Source organism: Chrysemys picta, chromosome 10 (genome assembly GCF_011386835.1).
Source record: "Chrysemys picta bellii isolate R12L10 chromosome 10, ASM1138683v2, whole genome shotgun sequence".
In the NCBI taxonomy this organism is placed as follows: Eukaryota; Metazoa; Chordata; order Testudines; family Emydidae; genus Chrysemys; species Chrysemys picta.
The window spans coordinates 7,857,819-7,879,812 of NC_088800.1; the positions used below are offsets into that span (position 1 = coordinate 7,857,819).

Sequence of the window (21,994 nt, forward strand, 5' to 3'; positions counted from 1 at the left end):
GCTGAGAAAGACTGGCCCTGTGTCTGAAATCAGCTCCTCTGCTGCCCATCTGTGATGCTGTGTAATGTCACAGATGGACAGTGTGCAAATGTGATAGTTCTATGGAACGAAGCTGTTTATTCCAATAATCTTGTCCCCCGCGGCCGCTGCAGTGCAAATCCAAACACAGCACTGTTAAAACGAAGCCTGAAGATGAAAGGACAGGCCTAGTATAATCCCCCCTGCAGAGTCAAATACTACGAACAGAAGTAGTAAGTTTCACCTTTAAAATGCAAGTTATGTTAATAATCTAAGGAGTAGTTACCAATCCTGGTAGGGTATTTTCAGTTTCAGCATGATCCAAACTCATCCCTCGTTAGACGCTAGTGAAATCAAGGGAATTGCACACCAGAATTGATAGTGGCCTCGGTTTTTTATTAGGACAATGTCCTTAAAGTGGAACACTATGCCTCAGGGTGCACATAGTCATATCAGCCTGGATTAGGGTTACATTTGCAATTTAAGACCAATATTTATGTATAATTCCCATAGATTAAATAGCAACAAGATAGATACAATCTTGAGATAGCATCCACTCAGTTCTCCCTGCCCCCCATGATATGGTGGCTTTCCAAATCTCCTGCCTGAAAATAGCCACAAGGGGCGTAAATCCACAAAAGCATCAGCCAACAGTCAGATCCGTTTGGAGGATGGAAATAAAGGCATTTAAATCAGTGGTCAATGCAAGCTGGAGCTTGCTAAGTGTATGAACAGGATTGTAAGATGGGGTTGGCTGCGGTGGCAGGGAACTGGATTCGATGACCCAAGAGGGCCTTTTCAGTCTTATGTCCCTAATGCAAAACGCTTGAGAGTCTCAACTTCATTGGACTCAAGTCACTCAAATGCAACTCATTCCCAAAATGACAATACTAGGTTACTTCAACCAGCAAGGCTCTGTAAAACAGAGTGAGACAGCTTTCATTCCCAAGCCAAACTCTGTCTCCGCATGTCGATCTATCATCTACAGGACACTCTCCTATTCCATCTCCCACTCACTCTGCAGTCACCTCTCTCAGGGAAAAATAAATAGACCATTCAACTCCAAGATCTAGGTCAGAAGTCAGTCACGAGGGACCCAATCCTGTTCCTACTGAAGTTAGTAGCAAAAACTTCAATTGATATTAATGCAAACTGGGTCAGGATCAAAGTCTCCAGCATCCCAGCAAAAATACTGAGTTGTTTTAGTCTCTGGTATAGTCCAGTTCACCCTCCACAACACTGGCCCGAGATCTTCCTCTGACTTTCCCCAACAGACTCCCACAGCAAAGTAGCTCACACACTACTCTTTGCCTCTAACACAGATGTTCAAAGCACTTTACAACCATTATGGCTCCTCTACAAAAAGTCTGGCTGCCTATTTTTTCTTGCTGAAGAACTGAGGAATTTTAAGAACTAGCCAGAGTTTCTCACCATCAGAAACAAACCCACCAGGGAAAGGAAAATGGTATTGATCAGCTATAAAACAAACAATGGGAACAAGGAAACAAGCTAATAAATGACAATTTAAAAACGAAACAAACCACAATGTCTCGGAGCCAGTCAACAACCGTAACGGTCAGGACAACTAGCTTGCAATCACCCAATAAGAAAAGGATCAAGAAGTAAGAATAGCAGATGATCATGGATGGGTCACTGGTGACTCTTATGTAAGTATGTGCCATATGGGAGACTGACACTTGATCTTGAGACCCAGCCTTCTGTGCCAAAGAGCCGTTCAGAACGCCCTAGGCCAATTCCTTCTGAGGAGTCAAGAAACATCATCAACAGGCTCCAAAGGGAATGCCCTCCAGTCCACCCTTCTCATCTAGGAGGGTGTGATGGGGCGCACTTGTCCCGCACTGGTACTGCGAGGGTTAACTCCACTCTCTGGGTCAAGGAGGCCACGCCCCCGCAGCCCTGCTGGGCATGCTCCAGTTGGAGAGTAGGTATAAAAGGGAGCAGCTCATCTCATTCAGGGCTGACCACCAAAGAGAGAGGACGCACGCTGCAAGCTCCAGCCCAGGAACCGCAGAAGTCCCAAACTGCGGAAACCCGGGATGCTGAGACTCCGGAGGATGCCCAGTGAGTGGAGGAGTTGTTGGGAGCCGCACTGACCGAGTAGCCCAGAGACCATGGCAACGCCGGGACCACGGCATCAGGAATCGGGTAGGAAGTAGCTCAGGGAGACTAGTTCTGTTGCCAAGTGGAGTCAGCGTATTTCGGACGGATTCCCCATTGACCTGGTGGCAGGCATACTTGCCACTGACAGGGCCCTGAGCTGCGACCTGGTGAAGCAGGGAGAGCCTGGGCCCCCCCTACCAGGCTGCTACCCACCCTGGGGTGGTGGCCCACTCCCCTGACAGGCCACTAGGTCATGTAGCCCCATGGAAGGGGCAGTTATACTGACTCTGGTCACTAGGCCCTGCGTCCCCGAGAGAGGGCGACCTTGCTGACACTGGCCACTAGGCCACACAGCCCTGAGTGACGGTGGCTCTACTGACTCTTGCCCGCTAGGCCATACCACCTTGCTGAGCCAGGTGGCCACACGGACTCTGATGACCACTAGGCGATATACCCCAGTTGAACTGAGGAAGACATAGTGACTCGGGCCATTGGGTCCCACAGCCCTGTGGGAAGGGGCCATCACCCTGACTCTGGCCATTGGGCCACACAACCTTGAGAGCGCGCGTGCATATTGACTTTTACCGTTAGTCCACACAACCCCAAGACAACGGTGTGGTCGTAAGGACATGACCAACGGGGAAGTAATTACCCTGCCCCAAGAGGGGATGGGATGCACTTGCCCTGCAACAGAGGGCAATGGCTGCAATGCTATGGGGGGGCATGCATATACATTTTTGTAAATAGAGGGGACTCTCAGGGTAGGAGCACCTCGGGCTAAAAACCATTAGATAGTCTCTACTTACCGGCGTTATAGCCCCACAGACCCCCATCGGTTCATGCATGGTGAAACAGACAACCATTTTCATCTGCAAAACAAAAACGTGTAAGGGATCAAAGCTAATATTGCGACATACCTGCATGTACTGCCCTTGTGGGGGGTTGAATAGTGGGAAACAATATAAAATGATTATATAAATAAAACCGGTGAGGCAGAATTAATATAAACTAGTTAAATGAGGTGAAGCTAATCTGAGAAGATTGTGGAGTCACCCATTCTATCCCACACCCAGACGGGGGTGCTCTTCGAAAGGACGAAAATGATCTGATAGGAAACATCTATCCCAGAACAATTCAGATCTTCTGCTATATACAGAGGGCCAAGTGCTGCTCTAATTCAGACTGGTATAACCCCTTCGAAATACCACAGACTTTCATCACATCAATTCCACTGGGTCAGTTCCTCTCTTACACTTGCTTCTGCTGCTCAGACACGTTCAGTTGGTGTAATTCTTCATTTCAGTGAAGAATAAAAGGAAAATGAAACGCTTTTATGATTTTTTAGTTTTGATGGGGGGGGGGGGGGAGAGAGAGAACGAACAGGTTTATTTCCCAGGGAAAAATTCAAAGTTTGGTGACAAATTCCCACAAGAAATATTTAAATAACAAAACAAAAAATATTTCAATTTGATTCAAAAATCAAGTTTTGTTTGATTTCAATTAGCATCAAACATTGTGTTTCTGATAATAGAAACAAAAAATATTTTAGTGTTAATTTCCTGTCAAAAGATTTAATAAAACCATTTGCCATTAGAAATGTTGCTTTCTATGAAGCTCCATTTTGGGGGGGGAGGGGGGAGAACCTCTAGTTATTACGCACTTTGGAAGCGATTTCAAACAAGACTGAGAGCCAGTCTCCATAGAGAGCAGATCTGCAAATTAAAGCTTGGGTGACAGAAATATCTGATTTGTCATAGGCTTGGACTCTGCTACTCTTAATCAATGCTGACTGGTGGAGGGCGGAGGGGGTGGGGGAGGTGGGAGCAAGTGCATTCCTTCAGCGCTACCAGAAGGAGCCGCTCTTTAACCTTCGTCTCTGGTGCTCTTTCCTTCATGGACCACCAGCTATCACGAGGGCAAAGGAAAGGGGCAGGCTGCCGACTTTTCAATTTGCTGTTCACTCACTTCGTGCAAACACCCTTCTTATCTTAGGCAAACCACCTGTCATTTCCCAGGGCCACACCTGTGCTCACACATGAGCCGATAGATTCTTCCCTCAGTTACTCACACTAAATTCACTGGTGTGGGTATAATGAAGCACAGAATTGTGCACAACCCCTGGCAGAGGAGTTTAAAAAAAAAAATGCTGAAAGTGTTTAGAAATAAATGAAATACCCCTACAAACTAGAGCTTGACCAAACCCCCAGGAACTGAATGTCTGCCACGTACTTTGATTACTGACAGATCTGGCCTCTCTCCAATAAACCTAATTTAATTAACAACAAAGAAGGTACTCAAAAATATCCTTTGAACTTTGATTTCCAATGCACTCTTACTAACAGTGAAACCTTTAGTTTCAGTGAAACTGGATGCACAATAACCAGGGATAGAATTCTCATAAGTCTATAGGGCAGTTCCAAAACTCTCAGGGAGATACATAATCTTCTGTTACACTCTATGGCTTTTCCATAAGGGATAAAGTAATTTGGGGGGTGGGAGGGAGGGATGATTTTTTCAGAAGGGAAACTCCCTAAACTGGTTCTCTCTCAATGTACTTGATATCAGACTGAAGGAGCTTTTAAATGTGAACATGGAAGGGTTCAACTTACCCACTGGGATAGTTCTGCCTTGGATTTTATCAGCCCACCCAGCATAATATCTAAGTGTCTTTATACAGCCTTCCAAGTCAATGAAGAAGGCATGAAGAAAAGGTTTCCCTGTGTCCATTGTTTCCAAGGTCTGAAACAACAAATCACATGCATGGTTATATACTGCTCAATATTTATGGGGGGGTTGTTGTTTTTACAGATTCTAGACAAAAAATTCTCTTCTGCAATCTACAAGGTTTATCTTTCTCCCACCCTGTACAATGGAGAGGGTGTGAACGAGAAGCTGGATATGAGTCAACAGTGTGCCCTTGTTACCAAGAAGGCTGACGGCATATTGGGCTGCATTAGTAGGAGCATTGCCAGCAGATGGAGGGAAGTGATTATTCCCCTCTATTCGGCACTGGTGAGACCATAGCCAGAGTACTGTGTCCAGTTTTGGGCCCCCCCACTACAGAAAGGATGTGGACAAATTGGAGAGCATCCAGCGGAGGGCAACAAAAGTTATTAGGGGACTGGGGTACATGATTTATGAGGAGAGGCTGAGAGAACTGAGCTTATTTAGTCTGCAGAAGAGAAGAGTGTGTGTGTGGGGAGTGGGTGGGGGGGATTTGATAGCAGCCTTCAACTACCTGAAGGGGGGTTCCAAAGAGGAAGGAGCTCGGCTGTTCTCAGTGGTACCAGATGACAGGACAAGGAGCAATGGTCTCAAGTTGCAGTGGGGGAGGTTTAGGTTGGATATTAGGAAACACTATTTCACTAGGAGGGTGAGGAAGCACTGGAATGGGTTCCCTAGGTGGAATCTCCATCCTTAAAGGTTTTTAAGACCCGGCTTGACAAAGTCCTGGCTGGGATGATTTTGTTGGGATTTGTCCTGCTTTGAGCAGGGGGTTGGACTAGAGGACCTCCTGAGGTCTCTTCTAACCCTAATCTTCTATGATACTCTGATAGAAAAAGCTTTCTTTGTCCACTGGATGATGGAAAATGCATTTGGAGAGCACGGGCCTTTAGTAAAGTAATCTCTTTGGGCCCAAATCTGCTCTCACACTGGTGCAAACCAGGGATATCTCCAAGGAGGTCAATGGAGTTATAGCTTGGACCAGTTTTATACCAGCATGTCAGAATCTGGCTCCTCCTCTTTTTGCAGTTCCAAGTTCCAGTGACCCTGTTCCTCTCCTCTAGTCATGCAAGCTGGACAATAATGGGAAAGAACCCGCATAAAGGAGGCACTACTCCTTGGTTGAATTAAATGTGTGAACAAAGATGAAATTGTACACTGCCACCCTTCAGAACCTTTGAGGTCCAAACAGGATCTGAATAGACTTCTTCACAGGGAATAGGATTCTTATCCAGCTGGAGTAGTGCCTGCTAAAATTATTGTACACGCAGTGCCCCGATTTCTAAAAATAAACAGACAAAACTGTCATGGGAATGACTGAAAAAGCCATACCGGGGCTGGCAGGTTTGTTTATGGATCAAGAAGATTCTCTTAATTTTCAATTTTTGACCTGAATTTAAACTTAGCGAGTGGTGCTTCGATCACACAGCCTTTTGCAGGCAAGATCTGGCCATGAAAATGGGCAGAAACATTTACGTTTCCAGTAGTGTTGGAACTGAGCCACATGGATGCAGACCTGCATTTTTCCTAAGTCCAGGGATGTTCAGAACTGGGGTTTTGGTTGTGCTCATTCTTGAGATTTGAGTCAACCATGAAGGCAGGTCAATGAGGTTGCCCCAGGAAAAGCCTCAACTCGCCACAGCAAGTTGTCACATCCTTAACTTGAAGCCCCCGGCTAAGCCCATCCCTATTCACCGCAGCACTTAAGTATGTGCTTAATTTTTTTAAGCACGTGCTTAAATCCCAATGGCCACAATGAGACTTAAGCATGTTCTGAAGTGTAGTGCTAGGTAGGGGTGGATTTCAGCTTGTGCTTAAAGCTAAGCACAAGCTCAAGCGTTGTTTTGAATCAGGGCCAATATGAACACACAATTTGGCCTGAGTACAGATACAAGCCCTCCTGGAGTTCAGGGATGTCCGATATGTTTTTAGTTTAGCCCCACATCCAAGTTAGAGAAGAGAGAGTCCCACAGAAATCAATGGAAGTCTCTCCACTGACTTTATCAGGTTGTGGAACAGGTCGTCCTTCCCTTGGACTGACCATGAGGCTTCATTCTTCAAGACCAAGATGTTGTTGCAAAATGATATTTTCCCTTTTTGGTGTAAACAAGAGTGTGTCCAAATTCACACAGCATCACATCCTACTTGAAGTTTCATTTTGCAAGCAGCATGTTCATGAAAAGTATGCCCAGTGATACATTTTAAGTCCTGAACTAAAAGCAGTAGGAAGCAGTTGCTTCCCCCCGCCCCTGCCTTTTACTCTTGGGAGGTGGGGGGAAGTAACTTGCAAATTGACAAGAAAAGACTCCATGACAGCATCACAAGAACGAAGACCGAAAAAGTGGAGAAGGGAAATTTTAACAGTTTAAAAGAACTGTTTGTATTAACACCCGTTTAATATCAATGGCCAGTCAACGTTTTGGAGACAGTTAAGTGTGAGCGTTAACAGACATCCGCTGAAATCCTGTCAAACCCTTTGGCAAAAAAAAAAAAGACAACCAGACAGGACATTCCTGATACTGAAGGTTAAAAGCAAGCAGAAAAATTTGTCCATTGGAAAGAAAAAGGGGCACAAGGCCAACTTAAAAAATGATGTTGGTTACTGAGATCAAACATTCTAATTTCTGGGGGAAATTTGAGCCAGAACTTTGTGGCTTAGGCCCAAAGTTAATTTTTGCTTTTTTTTAAAAAGATGACAGATGTCCAAATGAACTAGTGTCTCTCCTCCTGGTCCCAGCTTGCCCATATCACACAGCCATCAAAGTCTAGCATCACTCACCTCTCTATCGGGCAGAGTCAGGACTGAACTGCATGGACCAAGCTTCTCGGGGGAACCAGATTCGGAAGAGGGAGGAGTTGCAATACACAATGCAGGTGCCTTGGTTCTGTGAGCAGTCAAGTCACAGTGGAATAATTTTTATGAAGAGCCAGAGGCACAGAGGGATGTTTTGTGAACAGGGCCAGCTCCAGCTTTTTTGCCGCCCCAAGTGGCGAAGCCAAAAATAAATAAATATTTTTTTTAAAAAGCCACGACCGGCGGCACTTCAGCAGCAGCTCTACCGCCACCGCTTCATTCTTCGGCAGCGGGTCCTTCCCTCTGAGAGGGAGTGAGGGACCCGCCGCCGAAGACCCAGACATGCCGCCCCTTTCCATTGGTTGCCCCAAGCACCTTCTTCCTTTGCTGGTGCCTGGAGCCGGCCCTGTTTGTGTGAAGATTTTGAGCTATTCACACATCTTTCTGCCATTTATTTCAATTGCTATAAGGAAGTTACATCCTGTAAACATTCCATTTGATGTTGTTTACTGCAAATCAGTCGTGTTGTTTTATTGTTGCCATTGTCACTTGTCCCCTTTAATGTTCTGATAAGTAGAACACCCAAGTCAGGGATGGCACAGACCTATTTAGGTCATCCTTTGCCAATGCCAGATTGTTCCCAACTCTGTATCTTTGTTATTCTCTTCAGATGTTTCTTTCATTGAATTCCACGGACACGATTCTTTATTTAACATAGTGATTATAGAACCTTTTAGCCTTAGCCGGTTGTCTTTGCCTGAAAGTTTTAAACAGGGTGGGGGTTATTTGCTCATTTTGTTCTAGGACTTTATTTATTTAAATATTTATTTAATACCATAGGTAAGAATGTTAACTTCAAGTAAGGATATGGTCTTGTTTAAAAAAAATAAAATAAATAAAAAAACCCTCAGTAACTCAAAGCTAACACACGACACGGACATCTCCAATGCATGACCTAAACTCTCTTAAACCAGAGAGAGTTGACTTCACCCCGGCACCAATGCAGTTAGCCAAGGATGAATATGACCACCCATGGGTGCCACCATCTCCCATGAATCCACTCTGTGGATGCAGGCCCTGATGGCCCCATCCTGCAGCCTTTACTCACGTCGGCCTCAGTTTTGCCCAGCCTAGTCTAAACAAGTCAGTTGCCCTGTTGAAGTCAATGTCACTGAAGCACCTGTCTAAAGTTATATGTGCTTTGCCGAATTGCAACAGACTGCTGAACGATCGCCTCAGAGGCAGTCCCAAAGACAATGTTTATATGGTGCCACTGCTCAATCTCTCTTAAAAAAAAATTGGTTTAGCACAGAACACCTAGTAGTTTAAAATCAGTGTTCCCCGCAGAGTGAGTATAAGCAGCATTAAGTGTTGAGCATCCTTTATCCTCCTACCCCCCCACGCTGGAACAGGCAAGCTAGACACCCATCAACTGTATTTCACCAAGTGGACAAGACCAGGCGGGGCTAGGGGAGGGTAAACAAACCAGCCCCACGGCAAAAAGAAAGGAGTTAAGAAGGTGAGGCTTTGCCGCTGTCGTTCCCCGACGGCTCAAACTCATTGACTGGGCAAGGGTTCCTAGCCTCCCATTGCGTGGGACATGGAGGTCAAACAGGGGAGGAGAGGCAGCTTTTCCAAGTCAGCACTCAGCCAGGGGCTTTACCCTCTCATTGTGTGTGGGCATGGGGGAGGGAGGGCAGAGAGAGGGGGGGGAGCGCAAAGCACTATTCAAGTTTGAAGAGGGAGGTAGGCTTCACCTGCAATGCTAAGGTCTAGGGCGACCTCATCCAGAACACTGAAAAGAACGATGGATTTGGAATTTTTCCCTTTAATGAGGGAGAGATGCCCTTAAACAGCTCTCTCAAAATCAGTGACTTTTTTTTTATTAATTATTATTATTATTATTAAAGTCACTCTATCCAAATGTTACTAAACCAAGCTGGGAGCTTGGGAAACGAAAGCCTCCCTGAAGATGAGATTCCCCTTTAAAATAAACTAAACACAAGCTACAAACAGCCCCAGATCTCCAGGGCAGCCAGAGGGACAGAATTAAGTAGTCAGTCAATTGCTTTTGGTTTATTATCACTCCCCCACCACGTTTCACTTACCGCCAAAATGACTCGGTCTCGCTCGATGAGATCGGCTAGTTTGTGGAGAAGCCTTCCTCTGCTGAAGGCATCCATTTGTCTCCATAGAGATCCTCTCTGGAATGCTGCTTTCGCTGCCTCTACTGCCTTATCTATGTCGGGCTAAAGCAACCAAACACACAAAATATTCAGGTGAGAGAGAGAGACACAAATTGCATAGTGCTATGAACAGCTACCAAGCAGGTTGCTTCCTATGCTGTGTCCTGCAGAGCCTGCCTACTGTAATATTGAATCATCTGCTAAAAGAGTCTCCTGGTTTGCTGCTGAACATAGGTCAGATCTTGCAAGATTCCAAGCGGCTTCAGACTCTGGTAGGATTTGACCTTGCCGGATAGGAACCTAAATTCAAATTTTGCAGAGCTGATAAGATCTTTCAGGGTGAGTCATTAAGTTTATGGAATTGGACCAGGCTTCACTCACAGGATAAAAATTAGACACACACACACACACACACACACACACACACGATATAACAACCAGATATAACACAAATTCAGATATAACATGGTAAAGCAGCGCTCCCGGGGGGCGGGGCTGCTCACTCCGGCGGATCAAAGCAAGTTCAATATAACACATTTTCACCTATAACGTGGTAAGATTTTTTGGCTCCCGAGGACAGCATTATATCGAGGTAGCGGGGTGTGTGTGTGTGTGTGTGTGTATATATGTATATTACTGAACATTCAAACTGTTACTAAAACTGGGTTGTTCCTTTAAAACAGCAAACATCCCTCCTGAAAAGCAGGACTACCTCTCTGCAAAGGACGGCCGAGACTCAGGAGCGGAGTATTTATAAGGCTAGTCCTGCCCTGGCTAGTGTAGGAAGAAGGAACAGAGATGCTGCCTGGTACATACTCTGCAAAAGGAGTCCTGCCAGCCAAAGCAAAAGTCCTCTGGGTGGTGGGATGGCCATTAGCGTGTCTCTGAGTGGGAGCATTGTGTGTCCCTCCCTCCTGTTGGGTAGCACTTGCAGTTGATTGCAACATACTTGCTAGCCAGCTGGGAGGCTAGATGTGCTCCCTAATCTGAAGACCACATCCTCTCAGGCTCCTGAGAACTACATAAAGATCTTGTTCATTTCCTTTCATGGGACCACGGTTGGGGAAAGGCCCCCTTCCTGCATTGACTACCCGGTGTGCTAGCATCACAAAAGAAGTGACTTCGCCCTCATCAGCTTTGCAATTTTCCACTGAGATCATCATCATTACTAACAATCCAGACCTTCCCAGTAGTCACGCTAGGAGCAATCTTACAGATCACACCATTACTGTGGACCACGACTGTTCTCCAAAACCGGGCATGTGGGCGGCTCTGTGGTTAGCTATGTTCATTCCTACTCACTGCACTCCCAGATACCATACATGGTTTGGTATTTTGTAGAGTCATTAGGTATGCAAGCAGGAGAACTTCCCCAAAATACCTCAATGGAAACTCAACTACCCCTCACATTAAGCATCTGAGTTCAAACCACCAAAGACGAGGAAATTCTTAGGTAAGGCTGAAATTCCATTCTTAATCCACCCTATGATGACTAGGCACAAAAGGGGTCAGAACTGTGCGTTACAGTACACAGATGTTGCAATCCGGAGGCACCATGCGTGACATAAGGACAGAGTCATAGCTGTCAAGGTGCCAAGGACAAAACGTGGGACAAAAAGGAGGGACACGCAAGACCTAACAATTCACGGAGTTTCAATCTGTGTGAGATTTATTTAGTATTGCACACACAAAACTACCTCAAAAGAGAGTTAGGGTTGCAAAGTCAAATGCTAAAAGGTTAGGAAATGCTAGAATTAAAGTTGCCTGTGAAACCTTAATTCAGCCCCCTTGTGTGTCTGTGATTGTGATACAGTCTCTAATTACGTGATCACAGACTACTTTTTCCACAGGACCCTTATGGTTCTTGTCCCCTCTCTTCCCCCCTGTCCTCTACTCAAACTCACAGGTCCAGTTCATCACCTCTGCATTTGAGTCAGGCCCCTTCCTCCTCCTCCCTGCCAGGGCACCAGGAGGTGGAACACGGAGTCCATAAGGAAGACAGTATCAGAGGGGTAGCCGTGTTAGTCTGAATCTGTAAAAAGCAACAGAGGGTCCTGTGGCACCTTTGAGACTAACAGAAGTACTGGGAGCATAAGCTTTCGTGGGTAAGAACCTCACTTCTTCAGATGCAAGACAGTTTCCTAACTATTCCCGAGCCCAGTGCCACAGCAGCCCAGAGGAGCAATGGCAGAGAAAGTCCTGGTCAGCTCCAGGCTCTGTGGGGATAGCACACATGCACTACGGTTAGTAGGTGATGTAGGTGCAGAGAGGGGATAGAGCATGCCCAGTGCAGATGGAATCGCCAGGGAATTCTGATAAGTCTCTACTGAGCACGTGCAAACAGATGGGCAAGTCTTTGAACACTTAAGTCAAATTTGGGCATCTCCATAGGAACAGCAACATGCCTGAGACCAAGGTGCCCCCCCCCCCCGCCAAATGTCAAATCCCTGTTTCAAAGCACGGAGGCACTAGAGCTTCTCAATGAAGCAGCTCGACGAATTTTGTTAACATGGGCAAAAACAATGTATTCTCCCCTCTAATCTCTCTCTCATAAATGGCTGAATCATTTCCCCTGAAATATCCCAAAAATATTCAGACTGAGACAGACATTCAGCATGGAAAGTTTCAGCCCAAACAGTCAACGTTGGACAAAGTTATAAGCAACTGAAAACGGGGCAGAGGGATTACAACGGGAAACGTTGGGCCACCTTAACTACAGCACCACCAGCTCTGCCCATAGTAAGTAACCCCGTCTATAACTGCTTCTTCTAATCTCAATCCATCCCTAAAATACAAGGGTGGCTGGCATGGATGGCAACAGACACCCTTAAGAATCACAAGTACGGGAAAGGCCGACTCCTCTGGCCTAGCTGTGATGCATAGAGCCAGCGCATAGCATTGCAGGTTTTCCACTCCAAGGCAGAACTCAGCCATGTGCAGAAAGACAAAAAGCCAGGCACCCCTGCAGCACTTGAAATTCACTCCTGTGCACAGGACTATGCCAACCACAGGGAAACATGGAGAATCTTTTCTGTGATCGCACTGGAGGCAAACTGGGACAGGTTGAGTATTTTACATGGAACTGGTCTGCCAGGTCAGGATGCAGAGTTCCGGGGCTGGTAGGATGGGTAACAGCCTGCAAGCAGCACAGTGGCACAGCCTTAACATTAGTCAAATCAGTTCTTCCCATGCCTGGTATCAACCCGACAGACGTTAACACTCAGACCTTATTTGTAGGCCAATGAAAATGCCAGCAGAGCATCACTGCCAGCACCTCTTTCCCACCCAGGATTTCCCTCTGACTGCAGGTGACTGCAAACAATTCCTTTTTAATTTTGTAACTAAAGAAAAACAAAACCTTTGCTCCCCAGCGAATAACGAGTTGGCCACGTTTCAGCCCCAAAGCCAACTGTCATCGCCAAATTATTCGTTGCCAAATTCCCATCCCTCATGCACAGCCTAAGCAAACAGGCATCTCAAGGGGGACTTACCCCGAGGGAAATGGAATCCAGCCCCCACAATCTAGAGTCAAGGTGAGCAGCAGCCACATGGCAGCTTCTGTAGTGACAGAACCTGCAGCCCCCCAAGAGTTTTGGCTACCGCAGCTGCATAGCTCCTGTCTCCTCAAGCCGCGCCACTGAGAATGCCCCAGAGCCCGGCTCCACAGCGGTCTTCATTTACGAACCTAAGTCTGCCTGCATGAAACACCTGGAGATCTAGGATGGGGGGGATTAAACTGGGGCTGGGTTCATCTCAGGGGATTCAATTTGCACAAGACTCTTTGGTTCCAGGCCATGTGGATTTGCAACCACCAACCTCCGAGTGTCATTTTTAGGTACTAACAGACCCAAAGTTGCAAAGCAAAACTCAGGTGAATACACCCAGTTTGGCCTGTTTTGGGCCCCGAACACAATTTTTTAAACTCATTCAGCCCCAACCCCAGCCTTGCCTGCTGCCCCCTTCCCACCCCACACACACAGCAGGAGTGTCTGCACGTAAGATTTAGGGGATGCAAGGAGAGAGTCTCTGGGTACAGCTAAACCGCAATTAAAAAATAAAACCCACAGCAGAGAGTTTCAGCACCCAAACCCCACAAGCCTGAGTTAGTCGACCCAGGCCAGGCATGCCCATGCCACAGGTCTTTTACACTGCAGTGTAGACATACACTCTGTGACCAAAATATCCTGCATTTGCCCCCCACAGAGATTAGCCTGCACACCGGATATCCACAGAAACTTCCACAGCTTGATCCTTACAGGCCAGAGAGTCTCTCAGGAGAGCCCAGAGAAGGAAGTTTTCCAACGACAGTCCCATGAGCTAGAAGTTAAAACCTCTCCCTGGCACCCAGGAGAGAACAGAGTAATGAGAGCTCTCTCTGTAGGCGAGACATGAGGTTGCCATCTTTGTTTTGCTCAACGGTTTTCTTTAACGGAGGCATGAAAAGCAGGCCTGAAATACCCACCAACTTTGTAACTACTTGAGGAGGCACTTAGCTCACATAACTATAGCGGAGCCATGGTTTCTGCCTAGTAAAAGTTACCACAGGATTAGCCTCACCCCATAGTTTATACAGTAATTATAATTAGATGCAATGATGTGCTATATAAAATTAATGATATTATCTGGCCACTTTACAATTGCCTCCACTGCTGCATTGTGCATGGACAGTCCAAGTCTTCTGGACATCAGGCATGAAGGCTGCTGCTTATTCCAAGGGGTCCTTCTCCCTGGATGTGGGTGCATTAAGCAGGTTATGAGCTTGCACCACTACCTAGGCTTGCCCTCTTCCCTAGGACAGAATCATAGACTCCACCCCATTTCCATATATAGCTAGGGTGGCCACCTGCCCAGGTTTTCCCAGGATCATTCCTTTTACTGGTGGTAGCTTTCTGGGAAACCTGGAGACATTCTGGTTTTTTGCACTGCAGAAGTGGCAACCCTGTTATAGCATTATGGTCCATGGGGATGTCATTGGTATGGGCAGGGGCATTCTTCTAACAAAGAACCTTTGCCCCGTCAGTTTTCCTGTCCGAGAACCAGGGTGTGTAGTTTTAAGCACAGTGTGTATCATCACCTCTGTGGTCAAGCATTCCCCATCCCACCGCTGATATGGAGGGGACTTCGTTCCACAACGTGAGGGTAAGGCCTCATCACTAACAACGGTGACAGGAGAGCCTTCCAGTCATCAGATGGAGAAAGGCAAGTTCTTGGACCTGTCCTTCCTCCTACCGCACGTCCACAAGGCCCATGTTTGTGAGGAGTTGTGGTATGGGTAGAAGGCAGGTCTACTAGTGCCACTGACTCCAGTCAGAGGTTTGTGTGCACAAGCAGGGCTGGATTACGGTTCCGAGGGGCTAAACGCTAATGGGAGGGAAGAGCTTAAGTATGAATGCTATATTGCAAAAAAAAATTATGAAGGCCTCAAACATTTCTCTGCATATTTACATATTATTTGTGTAAAATTAACAAGTTTATTCTACTCTCTCGACACTCAATTCTTCAAACATACTTCTGAGTAAGAGTTAACACGAGGGATGCTATGCTGTCCTTCTCTTAGGCTTCCTCCCTCCTAGCTAGTGGAGTGCTTATCCGCATGAGGATCAACATTGCAACATTCCCCAGTGCCTGCTCAATCTACACCCATGGCTGGCACAGGTTCCTGTGGTAACCGGATTTTTAGTGTCCGGTCACCAGTGTTAACCGGATACCTGGCAGTGTGTTCCTGCTGCCAGCTGAGCTCCTTCCAAGCCACAGGGGGCTGCTACATGAGCAAGCTCGTTCTTCCCCCGCCCCACCTGGCCCTGGCTGCGTAATGGTTAATCCGGCCCTGTGCACAAGGCATGGACTATGGAGTTCTTGACACTTATATCAAATATTGAGCACTCATTCATCCTTTGGTTTGACTGATCATCACCTTTAATGGGACTGTTGCAGATTCACTGAGAAGGGACCAGAATCCAAGAAGGTTTGTTTTTAAAAAGTGGCCCTAAGAGGATCTTTAAAAATAAATGTGCGTTCCTTCTTTGGTCTCAATCTCCGTCCCCAACTCTGCAAAGGCTTCGTTTTACACATGTGAGTAAACCCACTGAAATCCCTGAGCCTGCTCCTATGTGCAAAGCTAAGCAGGTGTGTAAAGCATTTGCAAGTTGGAGGGAGGGGGAGCTGAATTACATCAAATAAGTGACCAAAAAAAGGGCTGCAGTGGGGCAGTAGTTGTTTAATCACTTACTTCTAAACCGTGCAAACAATACTTGGGATCATGCCTAAGATTTGGTTAAAATCGTTATAGTAATCGCCATTCTTAGCAAAGAAGCAACTCTCATGATTCTAGCGGCGTGGGACGTAATTGATTCTCTCTAATCCGTTTGAACAAGCTTGCCAAAATGTCAGGGCCGGCTCCAGGGGTTTTTGCCGCCCCAAGCGGCACAAAAAAAAAGCTGCGATCGCGATCTGCGGCAGCAATTCGGCGGGAGGTCCTTGGCTCCGAGCTGGAGTGAGGGACCATCTGCGGAATTGCCGCCGAACAGCTGGACGGGCTGCCCCTCTCCAGAGTGGCCACCCCAAGCACCTGCTTGGTAAACTGGTGCCTGGAGCCGGCCCTGCGAAATGTTTAGCTACCACAGGCTTTAAACCTGCAGCTGGGCCAACCACATTTTGTGGCAAAACCAAGAACGTACCCAGAACGCTTTCCTGATCTGTCACTCAGAGAAACTTACCTTATCACCTTCCTCTACATCACAGATTTTCTCAGCCGTTGAGGGATTATATGTGGGAAACTTCTTTCCACTCATGGATTCGTGCCATTCGTTGTTAATAAATATCTAACAGGGGTCAAAAAGAAAAAAAAAATAGCAAACACACATGTACTACCACGTGGAGGCTCAAGTAGGTCTCTCTATGGGCCTGATCCTGCAAGGAGTAGAGAACCCACTGAAGCCAAAGGGAGTCAAGAGCATTTAGCACCTTTGCAGGGTTAGGCCCTAATGTTAACGGCTGTTTCCGTTTTTAATTGGCAGTCAGAAAAACCAAACCAAGGGAAGTACATGTACATAAAGATCCAGTGAAGTCAGTTTTGATTGACCAAAGAATGCAGGATCAGGTCCACACAGTGTAATTCATGGGATTTAGACTTGTGAAATAGCCAGGGTGTATTTCAAACCCATATCCTTGGGTATGGCAAGCAGACACCAAGAGAAATCTACATATTTCAAGCACCACAGCTCCTTCTGCTGTACAAAGCACGAACATCAAAGATGTTGGGTATATGCTGCTAATGTTGCTTATTTGGGCTACTCACCAGTGGTTTCTCCATTAGTATTTTCCACCAGTGAATGTGCAGTATGGACCCAATCTTGCAATGCTACCTCACCCAAGAAGTCCTTACTCACAAACGCCCCTAGCACTTTGCCAGTCTTTTGTCTTTGTCAATATCAATTGGAAAAGTTGTGTCTACGGCAATTTATTCTTAAATGAAAATTAAAAAAAAAAAAAAAAAAAAAACACAAAAAAACCAAACCATAAGCCTTTCTATAGTGAGGACAAATAGAGTCCCAAATAGTGTCGTAACAAAAAATGCATTCAAATACTTTTTAAATGATTAAAATTTTGATATTTAATATAAACTGTGCATAGTCACCAGTATATAATTGATCAATTCAACACGCATCTGCGCTATTCTGACCCAGCTTGACACTATCTGATGATGCTTTTATTAATGATAAATAAATGAGAATAAATCAAATGAGATTAAACACAGTCTTTAGATAATGAGCCCTGGTTAATCTTTGCAAGCTAGTAAATTATTTTATTTGAAGAAAAGTGTTTCACCTTTCCAATGCAACGTACAAGTCTATTGGCACATCAGCTCATGCTAGAATTCAGTCCCACAATGAAAAAGAAAAAACAAAACCCAACCAATCCTGCAGTCTTTGCACACTCAAAACTCCCATTGAATTGGATCTCATGGGTTTCTTTTCTTGCCCATTTCAAAACAATTACTCCTTAACATTAGTATCATAATAAATAAATATTTTTCTCTGAATGCTTCTCCAAAGCACGTGCAGCACATATTGGAGGAAGCTGCCTAGATGCGAACTCATCTGAAAGTTGATTTTTAGATCCACCTATCCTGGTGGATTTTCACTGTTTGGGGGGCGGGGGGGGGGAGGGGAGGACAGAGGTGTCACGATTACAAAACTCAGTGTGATAACTCCAAAATGAAGTTTTTGCGCCCGGGAAGTTTTAAGTAGCCTGGAGCTCACAAATTACAATCCAGCACTTTGGATGCAAACATTTTAAAACGGTAAGTGTGAGCAGGTTTATGGACGACAAAGGCAAATTTGGATCTAAAATGAGGAACATTTCACTGCAAACTTGAGAGATACAGGGGAGGGAAGCCCATGAAATGACAATGGAATGTTTACAGCTACTAATGAATGGGGCACCATTTTGCTGCATCTATGTGTTAGCATTAATTATGGATGAGGGAGCTGGAGAAAGGATGAAATCACTCTAGCGAATGGCGGACTCAAGGTGACAGACAGAATCGCCAAGATTCTTTTCAGTTTCATACAACTAAGCTTGGGTCTTCCATAAGAAGTCACTCTGCATGTATTACATGGATCATCACCGCACTCTCTTTCATGTTCATCTCTAGGGACATTATAGAAAGATCATTTGTGAGCGATCGTTGCTTCATAAAAGCATGCTGATCAATACAAGACTTGATCTTGAAACAATTTCCCCAATCCAATAACTAGTAGAACTGAAAATAATATTCTCACTTTAGAGGGATGAGTGCTGTTGGGAGACAGCTGCAAACATCTGGGACAAGTCGATAGAGTTTGCAGAATACCCCCATAGATGTGTATTTATCATCATTCTAAGCTTAATATTGCCCATAATTTTCCTCATCAGATGATGTGTTCTGAGCATCAAACCAGAAGCAGAACTTGTACTCTAATTAACATTTTCCACTTTTGAGACAGTCTATTTGATTGTGTAGACATCTTTAGGGGTCCTATTCTCCACACCCATCTCACACACAACCGCCAGTGAAGTTAATAAAAGTCTATCTAAAGTCACATTATGCCACTCCGAAACCAGCAGCAGAAGATGCAAGTTCCAGGTTAGCAGAAAGCTCAGCTTTTAAAAAGCAAGGTAAGGAAAACTGGTTTAAGAAGAAGGCTTATCTGCTGACAAATTATTAATAAATAGCTAATCAAATTTGGTTCATTCGGTGTGTACCTGGATCACATTCAACTTGAGAAATTAATGCAGTTCAGCTTTATTTGTCCTCTTGCAGCTGAGGGACAAATTATAATGATCTCTTTTATATAACGTAGGAAGCTTGAATTATTTTATATTAATTAAAACATGCTAAACCCCACTAGCCAGTTTAGTTCAGCCACATAGTTGAAATTAGCAAAGTAAAGGTCATATGTCAATAGCGCAGCATAAACCTGAAGAGTCCCTCCACTACAGGAACCGGTGTGTTAGGATACTGGTGAATACAACATAGGGGGTTAACTACCACAATGTGACAATTCCTAAAAAAAGATGTTGATGTCTGCAATGACTCTCAACTCTGCCTTAGAAACCAGCAATGAGCAGATGTCTTGAATATCAAGAACAAAGTAGGAAAACCAGGAGCCTTCTAACAAGGGCTTTGGAAGTTTTACATTTCAGTGGCTTGGGATAACCAAGGCGTTTTAAAGGGAAGCTCTATTGATCACATAAGAGCTGACTGGACTTTTGGTTGTGTGTTTTTACACTGAAGCCCTGACTTTAGCAAGGATACCAGGAGCTTTTTTCAAGTGTAAAAATCAAACATTTTGAAAGGGGTAAGATCAGCGCAACCAGCAATTTTGGGTCTGATCCTAAACGTTTCAGAGCACCCTTCACTCCTAGTGCCTCTGGTAGAAACCGAGGGCATTCTGAACCTTGCACCATTGATTCCCAATTCCCTTTCCTATACTATAAATATAGGGTCTGATCCTGCCATCAATGAAGCCAATGCAAACCCCCCAGTATCCACAATGGAAACAGGACTGAATCCACAGGGGGAAAAAAAAAAACTGTTTTAAAGGAAGTTTTTTTTTTAAATCCTCTTCACAGCTTCACTCTATCCAGATCTGACTTCAATGGAAACTGCTGAGTCCTCTCAGTTCCCAAGAAGTGCTCCATATCTTGGAGGACTGGCTCTTGTAAGCCCAACATACTAATTTGGGAACATGGCATCACCCTGTTAGTGACCCAGGATGACACATTATGTCCATATTCAGTACAAAAACCATTTTCTTCGATAGCAAAATCCTGGAGAACAGGGTGACTAAGTAGTACAAATTCAGGAATACACAGAGGCACCTTTATTTGGTGCTGAAGTGAGTCTAATATGTAAAAGAGGAAAACTATAACACCTTCAACTTGTAGCAGAAATTGCTAAATCAAACGTTGGGAGGGGAACACCCCCCCAAAAAAAATCTATTTCATTTGATTTCCTGCAGTTGACATGTCTGCGTAGGCAGGATAAGTCCAGTGACATGCACTTTTTTGTATCACTCCTAGAACTGACACCTTTCTCCACTTGCTACAAATACCAGAATAAACTTCCAGTCTGTTAAAATAAAAAAGAGCACAGACTGAGGTGGTGGAACATCAAGCTTAAAAAGAAAAAGAAATTAAACACTGCATGATCAATGAGGATGTAACTGAGCCTCTGAATCACAGCAGACAGTGGGGAAAAAAAATCTGCTGTTAATTAAAAGTACTAGACAGATGTATCCTGCAACAATGGGAAGCGCAACACTTTTCTGTAGGAGCGGGACTCCAAACACAGAAGAGTTATAACAAAGCAGGGAAAGTTTTCGCAAACTCAGGTTTTGAGGAGGAAATGACCTAATTTCCCCCATTTACTCTTGACTAGGATTGTTGACATAATACAATAAAGAGGTGCACAGAACTAAGTTTCTTGCCTGAGAGGTCAGACCCTGCGTTCCTGAAGCACCTAGCGCTCCCCTGGGATCCAATATGGATTTAGGGGATGCAGGACCAGGCCCCAGTGCATTCTGCGTTGGAGATGTAGGAGTTTAAAGTCAGCTTACGTTGATTTGGACATTTAGGTGTTGGTTTTTTTTAAATCACTGTTGGCTGCTGACCAGATTGGCCAATCAATCTGATTGGTCATCACCTGGTTCCAGCCAGGCACCCTGAATCCTGGCGAGAAGAGAGAGTCTCCCGAGGGGGGCTGTGCAGTTGGGTCTCTCTGGATTTAGCGGAGTCCCTCCTCTCGGGGGGGGGAAGAGGGGTTCCCCTTTCCCAGGGCGCTGTTGCTGCGGGACACGCTGCTGCCTGGGGACACCCCGCGCCCGGGCAGAGTGCGGGGCTCCTGCCAGGCACCTCGGGCAGGCAGAGCGCAGCGCAGCGCAGCGGGCGGTGCGGATAACGGATCGCAGGGCTCCGCTCCAGCCCCAGCTCCAGCCCCAGCCCGGCGGCAGGTGCGCGGGGTGCCCGGGCCCGGCTTACCTTGCTGTGCCGGATCTCCAGGTTCCTCACGGGCCGAGGCAGCGCGGGCGGCTTCTTGTCCGGCTGCCCGTTCTCCACCGCGCCGTTCATCGCAGCCATCGCGCGACGGGAGCGAGCGCCGCGCTCCGGCTGCCCCGCTGCCAGCCCTGCCTCTGCGGCTGACAGCCCGGCGGCGCCGCCTTTAAGGGCTCCCGGCCGGCGAGCGCCCATTGGCTCCGCTGGCCGCCCAGGCCACGCCCCCTCCATCCCCGGGCCCCGCGCGGCGGGGCAGGTACAGCTTCCCCCGGGGGCGCACCGCGCCGGCTCCCGGTCCCTCCAGCAGCTGCAGCTGGCCCACGCTGTGGCCCTAGGAATGAGGGCCGGGCTCAAACAAGGAGGGGGATTGTAAGTGTCTCACTGAGCCGGGGGGTCCTCTGGGGAGGTCAGCTGCATGGCCACAGGGGATGGATCCTCCCTGTGAGATATAAAGGGAAGGGGGGAGGATTTGATATCAAATTAACCTACTAATAAAATTGCATAGGTCCAAGAGCAAGCCTGGAACATGCAGCGCAGTGGCTGGGCCCCGAACCCACGAGCTAGGTCGCTCCGGTCTTTCAGGGCAACCAGGGACCAACTCCCCCTCCCCCCC

At 46.2% G+C, this 21,994-nt stretch overlaps 1 protein-coding gene across 1 annotated transcript in view; it reads right to left on the reverse strand.

Annotated features, from left to right (window-relative positions):
- ALDH1A3 (aldehyde dehydrogenase 1 family member A3) overlaps positions 1-21,542 on the reverse strand; it is a 48,799-nt gene extending 27,257 nt beyond the window's left edge. The window contains 6 exon segments of the mRNA XM_005294826.3: positions 2,946-2,999; positions 3,001-3,008; positions 4,749-4,878; positions 9,766-9,906; positions 16,560-16,664; positions 21,367-21,542. Coding sequence (XP_005294883.1) covers positions 2,946-2,999; positions 3,001-3,008; positions 4,749-4,878; positions 9,766-9,906; positions 16,560-16,664; positions 21,367-21,465 — 537 coding nt within the window. The 5' untranslated portion in view covers positions 21,466-21,542.
- Positions 21,543-21,994: the final 452 nt, after the last annotated feature.